The sequence below is a fragment of the Equus quagga genome, chromosome 8, assembly GCF_021613505.1.
Source record: "Equus quagga isolate Etosha38 chromosome 8, UCLA_HA_Equagga_1.0, whole genome shotgun sequence".
NCBI lineage: Eukaryota > Metazoa > Chordata > Mammalia > Perissodactyla > Equidae > Equus > Equus quagga.
Genome location: NC_060274.1, coordinates 108,720,684 through 108,736,040, shown reverse-complemented (window position 1 = coordinate 108,736,040; position 15,357 = coordinate 108,720,684). Strand labels below are relative to the sequence as shown.

The 15,357-nt window shown below is 40.0% G+C and overlaps 1 protein-coding gene across 1 annotated transcript in view; it reads right to left on the bottom strand.

The window, feature by feature from the left end:
* STRIP2 (striatin interacting protein 2) overlaps positions 1-15,357 on the bottom strand; it is a 43,616-nt gene that overhangs the window by 5,068 nt on the left and 23,191 nt on the right. Inside the window, exons 17-19 of the mRNA XM_046669300.1 lie at positions 12,497-12,597; positions 9,322-9,388; positions 706-810 (exon numbers count right to left, since the gene is read on the bottom strand). Of these exons, the coding sequence (XP_046525256.1) occupies positions 706-810; positions 9,322-9,388; positions 12,497-12,597 (273 nt within the window). The remainder of the gene's footprint in view (positions 1-705; positions 811-9,321; positions 9,389-12,496; positions 12,598-15,357) is intronic.

The window sequence follows — 15,357 nt, the reverse complement described above, 5'->3', positions numbered from 1 at the left end:
AGTCTTCAAAAACATAGAGGAATGACTCCATTTATATTTCTCAATATAAAGTTTCTAATATTCAAAGTTCATGATAAAGTGCAAAAAGTTTTGTCAGCCACACATGCCATTTCCACTATTACCAGTTTCTTGTGTATGTTCTGGAGATAATTCTATGTATACATATGTTACTTTTATTAACAAAAATGATAGCCAACTACATATCCTGTCAAATAGTTCCATACCTTGCTTTTCATTTAACAATATATCTTGAAAACTATTCCCTAGCAGTATAGAACTGCCTCATTCTTTTTAATGGTTGTATAATATTCTAAGGACGCACCATAAATTATTTAACCAGTTAGTCCAGTATTAATGAGCAGAGCATTTAGATTGTTTCCAATCTTTTATGATTACAAACAATGCTGTAATGAATAATCTTAGACTTGTATCATTTGGGATGTGTGACTATAATCCAAATAACAATGCTAACTTCTCTACCAGAGCTGCCCTGAGGGAGGGTCCATATTCAGCTCCCTGAAAAGAAATGAACTGGTGAATAATTATCTCACATAGAATAAGTACCCAGAATTAGGAGGTGCTAAATCTTATACATTATTCAGTGTCTATCTATAGAGCTCATAAAGCAGAAAGTCCATAAAAATTTACTAAAGATTAAAATAATTCAATCACATGGATACCCCCCTGATCTGAAGTCCCACTTACCATGGTTCTGGAATGCTTCCATTTGGTCAGTTTATTGAGCAGCCTCAGAAGGTTGATGCAGGAAAAGAGGTTCCTCCAACAGAACTGATTGTTGTCTCCAGCTTCCTGTAATAAGGCATGCCCATCATTATCTTAACACCTACAAGGCTTTTATCCCCACAGAAGGCTGGAAGTCACTGTTGGTCTGTTTAGGTGAGGCCTTCTATATGAAATGCTACCCCTTCACCATCTTATTCTCAACACATTGAGGCCTCCAAGCATGCAATATCCCTCATCTGAAAACACAGCTGCCAATCCTGGAACACTCTGTACCTAGAGCAAGTACTAACTAGAAAGATGGTACATGAACATAGGAACTTCATTCAAGCAAGGTTTCTTGTACAGCTTTCTGCTTTAGGATCAGAAAAGAGATGACAGAATTTTACCCCCCATACTTTGCACTTATATAAGCTATGTTGGTAGCTGCTAGGAGTTTTTCTGGTGATTTCAAACTATATTGGATGGATCTGACATTCATTATGGTTGAATTTTTTTAATCAACCCCCACCCTCCTTTATCAGACCATATTGCAGTAAAGTGCTTAAGTCTCCAGCATGGAAGGAAAAATGGCAGATAGTTAATTCTAACCAGATGTTTCTCTTGTATGTTTCTTGATAGCTTGTGCACACCCGACTAGAGATAACAGATGGAGGTCAGATTAGAAACAGGTATCTATTCATAGAAACATCTTTTAGGGACAAAAATAAGAGTCTTTATGGATTTGGCAGGCTGTAAATACATACTGGTATCAGAAGCTACATAAGTCAATGAGCACACATGGTGGCCAAACTAACATCTTGGAAATTCCTCATGTCTACAATGTGATAGGAGAATGTAGGAGTAGGAGACGGGTAGAAGTGAGCTGCTGTCTGATGAACGGAAAATTAATCCCTCCTCTCTCAAAGTAATTTGAAGCAAGCAAGACAGGCATACATCTAATGTGGAATGAACATCCAAGATTTTTGAAAGTATCAGGCTCTTCTAAGTAATAAATAAGACTAAGGGTCAAAAAGTTTCAGGGAGGGGCCGGCCCCATAGCCAAGTGGTTAAGTTAGCACGCTCCACTTTGGCGGCCCAGGGTTTTGCCGGTTCAGATCCTGGGCGTGGACACGGCCATGCTGAGGCAGTATCCCCCATGCCACAACTAGGAGGACTCACAACTAAAAATATGCAACTATGTACCAGAGGGCTTTGGGGAGAAAAAGGAAAAATAAAATCTTAAAAAAAAAGTTTCAGGGAAACTTTTTAGAAATATATTTAGAAATAATGTTTTCCTTCTTGTAGTAAATGTTCAATATTGTGTTTAGAACTAGTCCTAGGAGGACCATTTGTTTCCTTCTAAGGAAAACTTCCATGGGAGTTTCCACTAGTGCATCAGCTAGTTTGGCTTGCCTAAAACAGTGCAGGCCCTATAGACGTTACATCTTGTGTGGCTATAAGAAGAGAGACTTAAATGTTTATTTTTTTAAAAAGAAGTAAGGGAAACAAAAAACACATGGGAGAGGTACAAATATTTTCATGTGAGCTTCTTTTATCTTGATTTCTAATATGACAGCAGCTTAAAAAGCCTTGTATTCTCTAGCACCTCTTTAATAATATGTGAGTCCAGGCACAGCCTTGTTGAAGAAACAATGGAGTAGGCATCAGGACACCTGGATTATGGCTTTAGCCCTGGCTGTATGATCTTAGGCAAGTCATTTCCCAGTTTCCTATAAGAGGTTGAACTCGATAATCTCTAAGATCCAATTAGCTCTGACCATTCAATAATTCTGTGATTTACTGCAACATTTTCCAGGTGGTTCAAAAGTGAAGTTTTGAGTGAGAGTAAGCTGATGTTGGCTCCTTTTTCCTCAGAGTTCAGTCTTAAAAGAGTCCTAGGAACGACACCCCAGTTCCCTCCTGAAGACAGTCTTACCTGCCCAGGGCCTTGCTCTCCTTTCTTTCTGATAACACTTCCCAGATAACTAGAACTAGCCCTACTTCTTGCACCACCAGATGCTGCCTAGAGTGGGCAGTGAAAGCACATGTGCTGGTCACTGGCTCTCTCAGGATAGCTGAGCCCAGGCTTGTTGTCTCCTTTGCTCGCAGCAGCAGGCTCTACGTGGAGCCCTGCTCAAGCTTTCTGCCTTCTTCCAACACAACAGATACATAATCATTTTCCCAGCAGGCCTTTAGCTCCATAGGTGCCTTTTCAGATTTGCCAAACTGGAGCATTTTCTTCTTTTTGCTTATGTTCATTTTAAAGCAGGTCAACTTCTTTCTCTCCTTTTTTTTTTGGCAAGACTCAGCATATTAAGTAAGATATAAACTTCTGTGGAGAGATGTATTTTGCGAACAGCAGCACTTGGCCACATTCTCTTGTTCCTGGTACTTTACACTATCTAAAGGAAGACCTTTACTCACTTTCTAAGCTAACGTTAAAAAAGAAAACATTTGCCCATGTTCCACTCTCACAAATAAATACTTGTTTGCATATACCTTGGGTCTAAAGATTCAATTAAGGGAACACATCCTACCCTTTCAGAGCATCTCTAATGCACTACAAGGGTTCTGTTCTCAAAGATCCATCCATAGCCCAGCTGGGTAAGCCAAGCCAAATAAATATCCAGGCTTACGCCAATTATGTGGATAATTAACTCAGATGACTGCGGAAAGAACAGAGTGCTTCTTCCTTTGTATGAGGAAATCTGATGGGTTAGAAGCTGAACACTAGAGGGGACTTGCTGTTCTAGTGTAATTCTGTCATCCACAGAAGCAAAACCTGTAGCCAGAGAGGGGAAGAGGCTTGCCCAAGGTCACATGATAAGTGCCCCAACCAGAGCTTGAACCTAGATCTCCAGTACTCACTGACTTCTAATACTCTATCTTAACACACTGTTCATCTTCTCATTGCACTTCTGGAATCCTAGGCAGAGAAGGTGATTCCTGACAGAAAAATTGGTTTGATCCCCTGCTTTCTCAGCTTCTTGAAGAGCTAACGGAAGAGAAGTTCTTTCTTATGTCCTATTATAATTCTTACCTCAAACAAGCAGAAGATAACAGTTTCCAGGAAAAATAACAACAAAAAATAGTGAGGTTTCCTGCTTTAAAGGGGAGCATCTGACTTCAGTCAGCCTATGATCAGAGTGAACCTTTAAAGAGCCTTGCTAAGTGTTAAATCTATCTCAAACGTTCTCAATAGCCTATTAAAGTCCCTAAGTGATGATTATTATTTTCAGATTGAAAACCAGCTCTTTGCTGAGAAATCAAAATTATTAATATTAACTTGGTTATTTTATAATGAACTTTACAGTCCTTTACTTTCCTTGAAGTTGACGCTTATCTAATGGTCCAACCTCTCTTCCTTTTACAGATGAAACTTTTACAGCTTACAGAAAATCTGCTCCAGATCACTTTGAGCTGAAGTGGCAAAGCCAGGTCTGTCTCTGTTTTCAATACTACAAACTAGTCTATTTCTTTGCTCTAGGCTTAAGGTTTTCCATGCCATGTCAGCTCTGGAAAAATTTGGAATTATATGCAAAAACATTTGCTAGGTTTTAGTAGTTACTGGTTGAAAATTCACATAGCCATTTCTCAGTAAATGATTCTTTTGATTCATTTCTTTATTATGGTTCACATAACCAAAAATGAAGTCATACTTTCAGCTTAGATTTTCTTTTTCCACATCATTATAGAATAATTCCTTTATCATATGGATTTCTGACAGTTAAAGACCTAGATTTAGATATCATAAAAGACAGTTATGATTCTCAAGTGGAATGAAGGGGTAAGGAAGGAGAAAGGAAAATCTCAAAATCATTTGGGGAGCTTTAGCAAACTACTTGTGCCCTGGGGAGAGACCTGGGCATGTGATTTGAAAAATCACCCCAGAGATTCTAATCTCCTTTAGCATTCATCACAGAAATGGTGACTAACAGGAAAATTGATAAAATGCTAAAAAATATTTATCCATGATCCTTCCTCTGTATAAATACCCATGGAAAATGAATATATACCTTTTTTCGGAGGAAGATTAGCCCTGAGCTAACATCTACCGCCAATCCTCCTCTTCTTTTGCTGAGGAAGATTGGCCCTGAGCTAACATCCATGCCCATCTTCCTCTATTTTATATGTGGGATGCCTGCCACAGCATGGCTTGATAAGTGGTACGTAGGTCCGCACCTGGGATCCAAACTGGCGAATCCTGGGCCATCAAAGTGGAGTGTGCGAACTTAACCACTGCACCACTGGGCAGGCCCTGAACATATACCTTATAATGTGTTCACATTATATCTAGGATAGAGAAACAATAATGCTAATAATGCTAAAAGCATTATTGGTTTTTAAATAGTGATGATAATTGTCAGAACAAAGATTATATTTATTTAAGAGGTTACAAATCATTGTTAAATAATGCCTGAAAGGAATGCTAGAGACCTTAATACTTGAACATAATGATTATATCCCAAAAAGAAAATAAAACCAAAATAATAATAACAAAAATCTTCTGAGATGTCTGGATTAAGAAGTCATAAAAACTAAATTTAACAAAAATAGATGAAAGCATCAGGTATATAAATTTAAGTAACAGAACATATTTTTATAGGTCTTTCTGAATATAAATCAAACCCAAGTTTGAGGAATTTTGCAAGGAACTAGCTTTTTAAAATTAACTTAATAGTTTCACTTGCCTAGATATAAAAGGAAATGCCAAAGATTTCTTTGCAAATGGCTACGTCAAGTAAATTCTGGCCCACTACTTTCATTCTACCTAGCTATAAGGCTTTGGACAACACTTCACCACTTCATCTGTTTCCTCATCAGTAAAGGGTGTGTCTGAGCAAGACACTGACTAAGAAACGTCTAGCTCTGGTACTTAATGATTCCACAAATACTACTTTTTCTCATTCCTCCATCTTTAATCTTCACAACTACTTGAGCATCCACGTTGTTCAAAATATACCTCCTTTGTATGTGATGCTGCTGTTATTAAATCACATTCTGTAGAAAAAAACAAGCATTTTGAACTTGCTTTGCAGTTGGCTTTGCAGGAATGACAATAGATTTACACAGAATTTTCCACTTTTTTTGGCCCAAACCTTTGTAAATAGGAGAGGAAAGGAGAATGCATGATTTCTCTTTAGAGCCAACAGGCCCACAATGACAACAGACCTACAACCTTACTCTCATTTCACCATACTCTAAAGCAGTGGTTTCTAAACTTTTTTTATTGCATATATCTCTCAATAAATAATTTTTGTGTATATTCCCAAATACATGCATGTTTACTTATAAATTATAAATGGATTGTTAAATAACGTTAGGTGTGTTCTAACATATATAGAAAGTAAAAAGGATATTAGTACATATAAAAGATGTAGTATACTTCATCTTCCAAAGCATCACCTTGCACACCCTACTTTTCACACCACTGCTCTAAACAACCACCCAGATGCTGAGCATTCTACAATACTTGCTGAGGCCATACCTACTGCCTTCTCTAGCAACCTCCTTCCAAAGACCATACCTAACTTCCACACAATCATACATTCACAATCCTTCCCTTACGTTTAGAATTTAATTTTAATTTTTTCCTAGTTTAGTGGGTTGAATTTGAATATAGACATTTGGAGATCCAGAAGTTGTAAGCCCTCCTACACCACAGGTGGGTGGGGAAACCGTTCAGTACACAGGTAAGGATGGCCTATTGTAGAGTTAAACATTTTAACAAAATGGGAAGACTTTAGAAGTTAATGTATTGTTAACTTTATCTTTATTTCATGTCCATTATATGTACAGCTGGAGTTCCAAATGAAATTGAATTCAGTTCAGATTCAGAAAACCGAGAAAACATGAATCAATACCACCTCAGCCAAGTAATTCCACTTCTAGGAATCTATCTTAAGGGAATTATCAGAGATGAGGTCAAAGATTCATGTGCAAGGATGTTCATGTTGGAGTTATACAGAGAAAACTGAAATAAATGCCCAACAATAGTAGAAAACAATAATTTTTTTTGTTTTTTTGTGAGGAAGTTTGGCCCTGAGCTAATATCTGTTGCCAATCTTCCTCTTTCTTGTCTTCTTTTACTTGAGGAAGATTGTTGCTGGGCTAACATCTGTGCCAATCTTCCTCTATCTTATGTGGGATGCCGCCACAGCATGGCTTGACAAGTGGTGTTAGGTCCGTGTCTGGGATCTGAACCTGCAAACTCCAGGCCACCAAAGTGGAGTGTGTGAACTTAACCACTACGCCACTGGGCCAGCCCTGAAAACAACTGTTTTAAAAAATTAAATTGTGGAATATTATGTGTAACTATTAAAAGTTATGTTCTCAAGAATGTTTAAAATCATATTGTGAACATTTAAATTTTACTATGTGAACTGAAACATATATAAAGTCCTTATTTTCTTAAATGATATGTATTTGTGTGTGTGTGTATATATATATGAATGAACATATACATATATATGGTAATTGCAGCAAAATATTAATAGCAGTTATATGTAGGTAGTATAATTATGGTATTTTTATTTTCCTCCCCATATTTTTCTATATTTCTCCAATTTCCTGCAATACTATATATCAATTTTATAATCAGGAGGAAAACTTGAAATGTTATTTGAAGAAAACCCTATACACTTAAAAAACCAGTACATTTTCTGTGTTTACAATTAATTCACTGAGCCTGAAAAAGAGATAAATTTTACTTATACAAACATTAGTCTTTTGTGAGTACAGAAGCCATCAGTTTAGATAAACAAACCATTATATTGAGGACCTATGTGGACTAAACTTGCTAGTTACTTAAGCCCATGATTGGGCTCAGGGAAGTAGGTATATTTTAAGTTCAAGGAAAAAAAATCTGCATTTACCAAATGAAACCACCAGGTGCCACTATTGCTTCAGAGAAAGGACAGGAATACCCCCACGAATTTGTTTTTTATTAAGAATAGATACACGCTTTCCCCCAATCTTGGATGATAATGAAGTCTTCTCAGAAGCATAACAATTATTTCAATAATTTTATGCTGATATTCCAAAAGGTCAATTTGAAAAGATATGAAAGTGTAGTTCTCATCAATTCCTACATATGAGATTGAGAAAAGAGAACACATTGTATCAAGAAATAGATTCAAGCCATAAAAGCTGACTTCATGTTTTGAAATACCCTACTAATAGTAGAATTTTAATGCTGTGTACCACTGTTTCTGTGAGAAAGTCCCTTGCTCATTCCAACTCTGAATGGCAGGGACGCATGTCTCCATCCTGGCTCTGCTACTTTCAAAAGTAAGGTTTTGGCAATTATTTAACTTCTCTGTCTATAAAACAGTATTACCAACCTCACACAGTTGTTTTAAGCGTTGAATAACATCATGTACATAAACAGGGTTGGACAACTTATTACCTCTCTCTGTAGAGATAGGAAGCCCCCAGCTTCCTTGGTTGCTGAGACGACATCTAAATAAGACAGGAAACTCTGCCCTGGTGCTAAAAAGGGTGCTAGGACTTAGTGTCTCAGGACATGGGTCTTACTCTAATTCAGGGTGTGTCATCTATGGGGAGTGGACCATAACAAGTCACTTCAGCCACTGGGCCCTCAGGTTTCTCATCTTTGAAATAGGGGGTTGGGCCAAATGGGTCTCGGGTCCCCTCCAGCCAAGGATTCTATGGTTCTATAAAACTTGTACCACAGAAAGTATTATTCTATTTTTGCATAATATACTTTCCTGACACAACATTTTGCAGGTACTAATGTTGGGGAACAAAGAGTGGTGGCACACATAGGTGCCATGATCTGATCATTCAGCATTTATTGAATTCCTTCCACATACCAAACATAGTGCTAGACTCTGAGGATATAAAAATGAACATGATACCATTTCTTCCTTCATTCAAGGAGTTTTTAGTCAAATGAGAAACAGATACAGATAAATGATTACAATGCAACACAGTGAGACTATGGACTGAGGTACATCTAAGGAGCTTTGGGAATACATGATGAAGTAGACACTTGATCTCCAACATGCTATTGATTAGTCAGTTTTATGGAATTCAGAATAACTCTGAGGGACCTTTCTGATTTGCCTAGAGCTGTTTCCAAGAAGAGGAACTTTCTGGGTCATCTTTCTGTGGCTATATTGACTTTTGCCTCAAGGAGACTTAGGCAAGGTATTTTCTGAAGCACACACTCCTGGGTTTTATAATTTATAAGAAAATGGAAAGTGAATAGCCTGTAGCACAGAAGAAAGAAGACAGATGATTGTTTGGGATAGACTAGGAGATTCTCCTGCCATTTAGCACAGATGTTCACGTTTAATTTCAGTCCCATTATCTTTCTAAATTCCTTCTCCTCCTGAGTGTTTTTCACTGACCCCTTTCTCTTCTCTGCAAAATGCTATGCTCAGCTTTTCCAAATCTTTCTTAAGTGGGTCAGCAGCTCTAAATCTCTACTGCCTCTGTGCTCTGGCCAATATGCCTTTAGTGATCTAAGACTCCCAGACTAGGGCATTATGGGGCTGGAGAAGAAATGGAAGAGCAAATGCCAGCCTCTGCCACCTGGCAATTTCAAAGGCTACCAAATCCCCATCTGCTTACCAGACTCTCTGTAGTAAGCTCCGGCAAATCCTGGATGGTACAGCAAGGGTAATCCAGGACTGAGATGCTGCAAGATGCAGAGATAAGGACAGGCTTTAGGTAAATGGCAATGGCAAGAAACGGCTCTATCTGAAAGGGCAGGAGTTATTTCTCTCCAGCAGACCCCATCTATTTCCCAAATTGCTTTAGTGATCTCAGCTGAAACTGAGGGTTCTGCTGCCAGGCAACTCTAGCTCTAATCTCCTCTCCTCATAGTCATGAGAGGAACCAAGAGAGTTCTTTCAGGCTGGCCCCTATCTGACAGATGCAAAAGAGAGCAGAAAGAGCCTCTATTTAGCCACTTTCTCCTCCCTTCTTCAAAGGAATATGTAAACTTGTGTGCGTTTTTGTTTCTGCATTTAACTGAATGCTTGTGTGTATGCATGAATATAACTATGTTCCCAGAGATGTTGCCCAAACTTATCCCACTTAATAACAATCTGTAGATGTGAGGATGAAAAAAAAGACCTCTCCTGTGTCTCTTCCCAGATGTTTCTGAAAGCCAGGAGCTCTGGGGAATGATCATAGAAGGCACTCCTAAAGGAAACTTGAAAAAGAGGCAGCTTTCTACAGTAGGGGTTGTCTAGTAGCTCAAGAATGGTAATAGTTGGGGCCGGCCTGGTGGCACAGCAGTTAAGTGTGCACGTTCCGCTTCAGCGGCCTGGAGTTCACCGGTTTGGATCCCGGGTGCAGACATGGCACCACTTGGCAAACCATACTGTGGTAGGCATCCCACATATAAAGTAGAGGAAGATGGGCAGGGATGTTAGCTCAGGGCCAGTCTTCCTCAGCAAAAAGAGGATTGGCAGCGGATGTTAGCTCAGGGCTAATCTTCCTCCAAAAAAAAAAAAAGAATGGTAATAATGTCTGCACCCAAAACTGACAGTGGAGGACTACAAGGGAGCTGGAGGCTCTGCGGTGAGCCCAGGGAAGCAGGCATGAGTCAATAGGGGAAACAAGGCACCACATGATGACAGGGACACAGTTACTCAAAATGACAACTCTCTCTCTTTCCCCTTCTGCCCTCTTCACTGGTACAATGCAGAATTTAGACTAGCTAATCTCTAATGCTCCTTCTGTTTCCGACACTCCATGAGGTTTTAAACACCAATCTATCTGAACTAGAACAGTTGGAAGCGGATAGAGGATGTTGGCAAAACAGGGGCTATAAAGAGGAGTATGGGATTCCTTGGATCTGTCTCTACATTTTGAAAGTCAAAACTTCTATCCAAGCAAAAGGTTAACAATTTATTTGGCCAGAAATGCTTACCTCTATCCAAGAAACCCACAAAGATAACCTAGAGGAACCAGGGTAGGAGAGGAGAGGGCAGTGGATCTACCTATAATGTTGCTTATCATTTTAATTGACTGCTAGATTCTCCCAGGGTTGCCAATTCTGCACTGCCCCATTAGGATAAACATTCTTGGCTGGCTTATCCACTTATTTACCTACTTCCCACTGACAAAGCCCCATGGCAAAGTAGATGCTGTTGACTAGGAAACGGGGGACGGAAATCAAAGATGGAATCGTTCCAATCTCAGTGAACTTAAATCTAGCCTAAGGGGGCATAAAATAATTTTCTAGAATATTTAAACTGTAAGAGCCATGAGGAAACCAAGCCAAACCGAGCTGTGGGTGCTCCAAGTCCTCAGGGATCATGCAACAGTAAAGCTTACAGGTGGTGTACAAGAGGATCATCTCATCCAGGCCAACCTTAGCAAATGGTGGTCTGGCACTCTTCCAACTCCAAATTGAACCCAATGGACACCTATTGGATTGTATGCCCCCCCCACCCCCACCCCTCAGGCCCATGGATGCAGAGGGTCTCGGATGCAGCTGGTTTCGGTTACTTATAACAAAGAGGGCTGACTGATGAACACAGGTACCTTCATGAAGCTGGAGCCCTTACCAGCCTGATCTATATTTTCATTTTCCTTGGTAACCCAACTAGCATGTCTAAGTGCCATTTTTAAAGGGCAAAGTCTCTCTGTAGTTAGGAAAAAAAGCCATTCTCCACTGCTTTCCACAAACCAGAAAAGTATTTAAAGCATTCTCATATATGTTTATCTTAACTGATGTTTACAAAAGCTCTATGATATAATCAGAGGAGGTACTGTTGAGAAACAAAGTGTCTCACTTGAGATTACATAGCTAGGAAATGGCAGATCCAGGTCAGAATCCAGGTCTCATGACTTTAGGTTCCACGTGTGTTTTAAACTACATGTGAGTAGGCTGCCTCTCCATGGTAGAATTTCAGGCAGTACTGACAGACTGCTGAGGCAACATCTCCTAGCCCCTCTCCAGTCACCCCAAGGATCAGATTAGCCTTCTTCTACTTTAGGAACTTTGCCTTTGGTAAAGCACTTCTGGTAAACTCTGATTAGCATGGTTCTAGTTGTCATGGAAGAACCAAACTAAAGAACAAGGATCTACTCCAACCTTTCAAATCCCCAGTTGGCTGGAGGAGTGGAAATCAATTTGTATTCACAGTAGTGGTGATCAGAAAGCAATTCATGTTTTGATCCTGCCTCTGCTGCTTACTTAATGAGTCTCGCTAGTATGTCAATCTTGAGCAAGTCGATTAACCTCTCTGAATCTTTCCTAATTGGTAAAATGAGAATAAAACTATTGTAATACGTCTTTATACCACTGAGGAGATTAAATGAAATAATGGATGTGAAAGCACTATTTTTTTAAACTACCAATTGATCTATCTAAGTAAGGGTCTATTATTTACCTTCACTTACAAATTCTTTAAACACTTGACAGTTTACAAAGTAGTATAATTAATTGATCCAATTTATGACATACTAAGATTAGGGCTGGACAAGCAGGCTGTTTCATAAAAAACATCTTCTGGATGCTTCTGTCATAGGAAGAAAATGTCATTGTTGCAGTTTCATTTCTTTGAGTCATGACATTTGTCAGTTTTCAAAACTATTAAAATACAAACACCTCTGTGAAGAGGCAAAAACCATATACTCCATCAGCTACCACTTCAAGGAAATTAAATTTAACAGCAACCACTCTAAGATAGCAGGGACTAGGGACACCAGGAGAACTGACAGGCTCAGAGATGATGTAACTTTCTCAACCATCCCAGCTCTTTGAAATAAGCCTGTCCAGAGTCCATACCTGTTTTTGGCAGTGATGTAGGACAAGATATTTTGATTGAAGAACTTCAGGATCAATGGAATGCAGTTGGCAAATACCAAATGTTGTGATACATATTCAAACTAAATTAAAAGATCAAAGCAGAAAGGGCTGTTTATTTGGGGGAGAACAGAACGTATGTGTGAAAAAAAGGGCGGCAAGTACAAATTAATTCCATTCCTAAGACTATCCACTGTCCACTTGTGTTATCAGTCTGGGGAGAATAATCTTCATCAGCCCATCCTACACGGAGGGGGACAATCTGCAGTGTGTGTATGTTGCAGGTGCCTGACCAAAAGCACAAAACATAAACAAACCACAAAGAAAATCCTGTTCCAGATAAATAGAAAAAACTGCTGTGAGATTTGTTCCTAAGCTCAACAGGAAAGGAAGGCTCCCTGAGGGAGCTGTCTTCCATACCAAATCTCTGGCTCATACTGTTTCAACTGAGATTGATATAGAGGAACAGGTGCAGCTTACTCCTGGCAACTGCTGGCATCACTCAGTCAGGATGGACATGGCCACACAGTAACCAAATCAAACACTGAAATGTGGGCTCCAGCATGAGCCTGTCTGATTCACTGTATTATCCCTCATACTTAGAATATCAGTATTTTAATGAATGAATCAACAGTAGCCCTTCAGTCAACAGACACTGCACTGAGAACAAGTCCAAGATCTCTTTGATGGGCTAAATACCAGAACATAGGGGTTCCATTTTGCTCTCTTCAATCTGGATGGGGTTTGTGTCCAGAAAGACCTAGTGATGAAGTATCATGGAGTTGCATCACCTGAATTTTGCCCATGATACACTGAGGAGACTCAGACACAGTTTGTCTCTAGATTCAGAACCTAGACTCCTGGGGCAGTACAGAAACTGGGTTGAAAAACCAGAAAATTGTGGTGTTTTAAATCCATTAGCTCTTCCTGATCACCAGGAAGTAGCCATGGCAGTGAGCTAAGCTGCACTCTGCCCCTGGGTGTGTGGTTAGGGGTGGGCAGTCAGCTTGTGCTGCCCATTTTCCTCTTCTGCTCAAATATTTTCTCCCTGGCAGCTGACCTAGAGTATTTTCCAAAGCCTCAGAAGGAGGAGCTGATACATATCCACTATCAGATGATGGAAAATGTTTTTCAGTTTGAAATGTGTCTGTATCCTTCTCAGGATTCACTGACACTGACACACACTAGCAAGGCCCATCAAGCCACCCACCTCTCTGGCTGTTGATCCACATACTGCCCACCAAGAGAAGCAAACAGAAACACACATCCACAGCTCTCTGTTCTTTCTACTAGGAATACTATCTCTCACCCACCCCTACTCCTCCCAGCCCTGCTGCTGCTCAGCAAACAGTGGCAGAAGTATGAGAGCCCAGGACACCCTAACACACCCAAAGATGTCTTTGAATGAACTACTGTGAAAAAACACCCTGGCTGTATAGTCAAACCTGCCATGGGCACAGACCTTGCAGGGGCCTCCCTGCATTCTGAGGACCTGCTCTTCTACCAGCAAGCTCGGTTCTGACTTCTTAGGAGGAAAATGGGGCACAGCCTCTGGGCAGGAATGAGAAGCCTCGCTCTCCTCCCCATGGTCTCACCACAGAGACCATCTATTCACTGTGCCCCCATCTTCCCCTACATCTTGGAAATGCCCACAGCACCAAGACCAAACTGCTTAGCATGGCAAACAATGCCTTCCTGGGAAGCAGGTTCTTTTTTTTTTTTTCTATAAATAAAGTTTTATTGGCACCTAGCCACACTCATTCATTTCCATGTCACCTGTGGCTGCTTCCAGGACACAAGGGCAGAGGTGAGTAGTAGAGGCCACATGGCCCTCAAAGCCTGCAATGTTTACTGCTTGGCCCTTTACAGAAAAAGTCTGCCGACCTCTCTTGTAGACCATGATGAAGCATTTGGATTTTGTTCTCATCCCAAAGAGTGTGGCACAGAAACTAGTTTACCTGGCATACGAATTAATAGATTGGTGGTATCCAGTAACTGGCAGAGTGACAGCCAGTATCTCTATATATATGGGGCACTTTTCTAAATCTGTAAACTTCTTTAATCTTCTCAACAACCCCATTCATTATTATTATTCCCAATTTACAAAACAGGAAGATGAGTTAGAAAGATTCAACAATTTGTCCAAAGTTATGTGGCTAGTAAGTGTTAGAGCTGAGATTCCAGCCATGTCAGTCTGGTTTCAGAGCCTGGACTAATGGTTTAAAATACTTTTTTTCTTTTTTTTTTTAGTAGTGAACACGTGCAACTTTATTAATAGGATCAGTTGTTTATCATTGGGGTTTCCTAGGAAGGAACACCCCCTCCTCCAATCCATTGTCACCTACAAACAGACTTAAATTTATACATGGTCTCCAGAAGGCTTCTGGGCTGGGAAGCAGGTTCTTAACCTTTCTTAGCCTCAGTTTCCTCAGCTACACAACAGGGATAAAATAAGACCTACCTTGTAGGGTTGAGAGAATTAAATGAGATCCCACATGAACTTAACAGAGTGCCAGGCACATTATAAGTACCCAATAATTGTGTGCTATCATATGTATTATGATCTGCCCCCTGCTGTCCTCTTCAGCTTCATGTATCACCAGACCTCTCCATCTCCCCTGACCTCAGGCAGAACTCCAGCAACATTTAATTTGTTTCCAAAGGTACTTTGCTCTCTCCCCTCGGGACTTTCACAAATTAGCCTTTCTGCTTGAAATGCTTCCTGTCTTTCTTCCCTGATAACTCCCATCTCCTGGCTAACATCTGTTTCTTTAGGACTCAGGTTAGAAGGCACCTCTTCTCCACCTCAGGTTGGATTAGGTGTTTCCACAGCAGTCAATGCT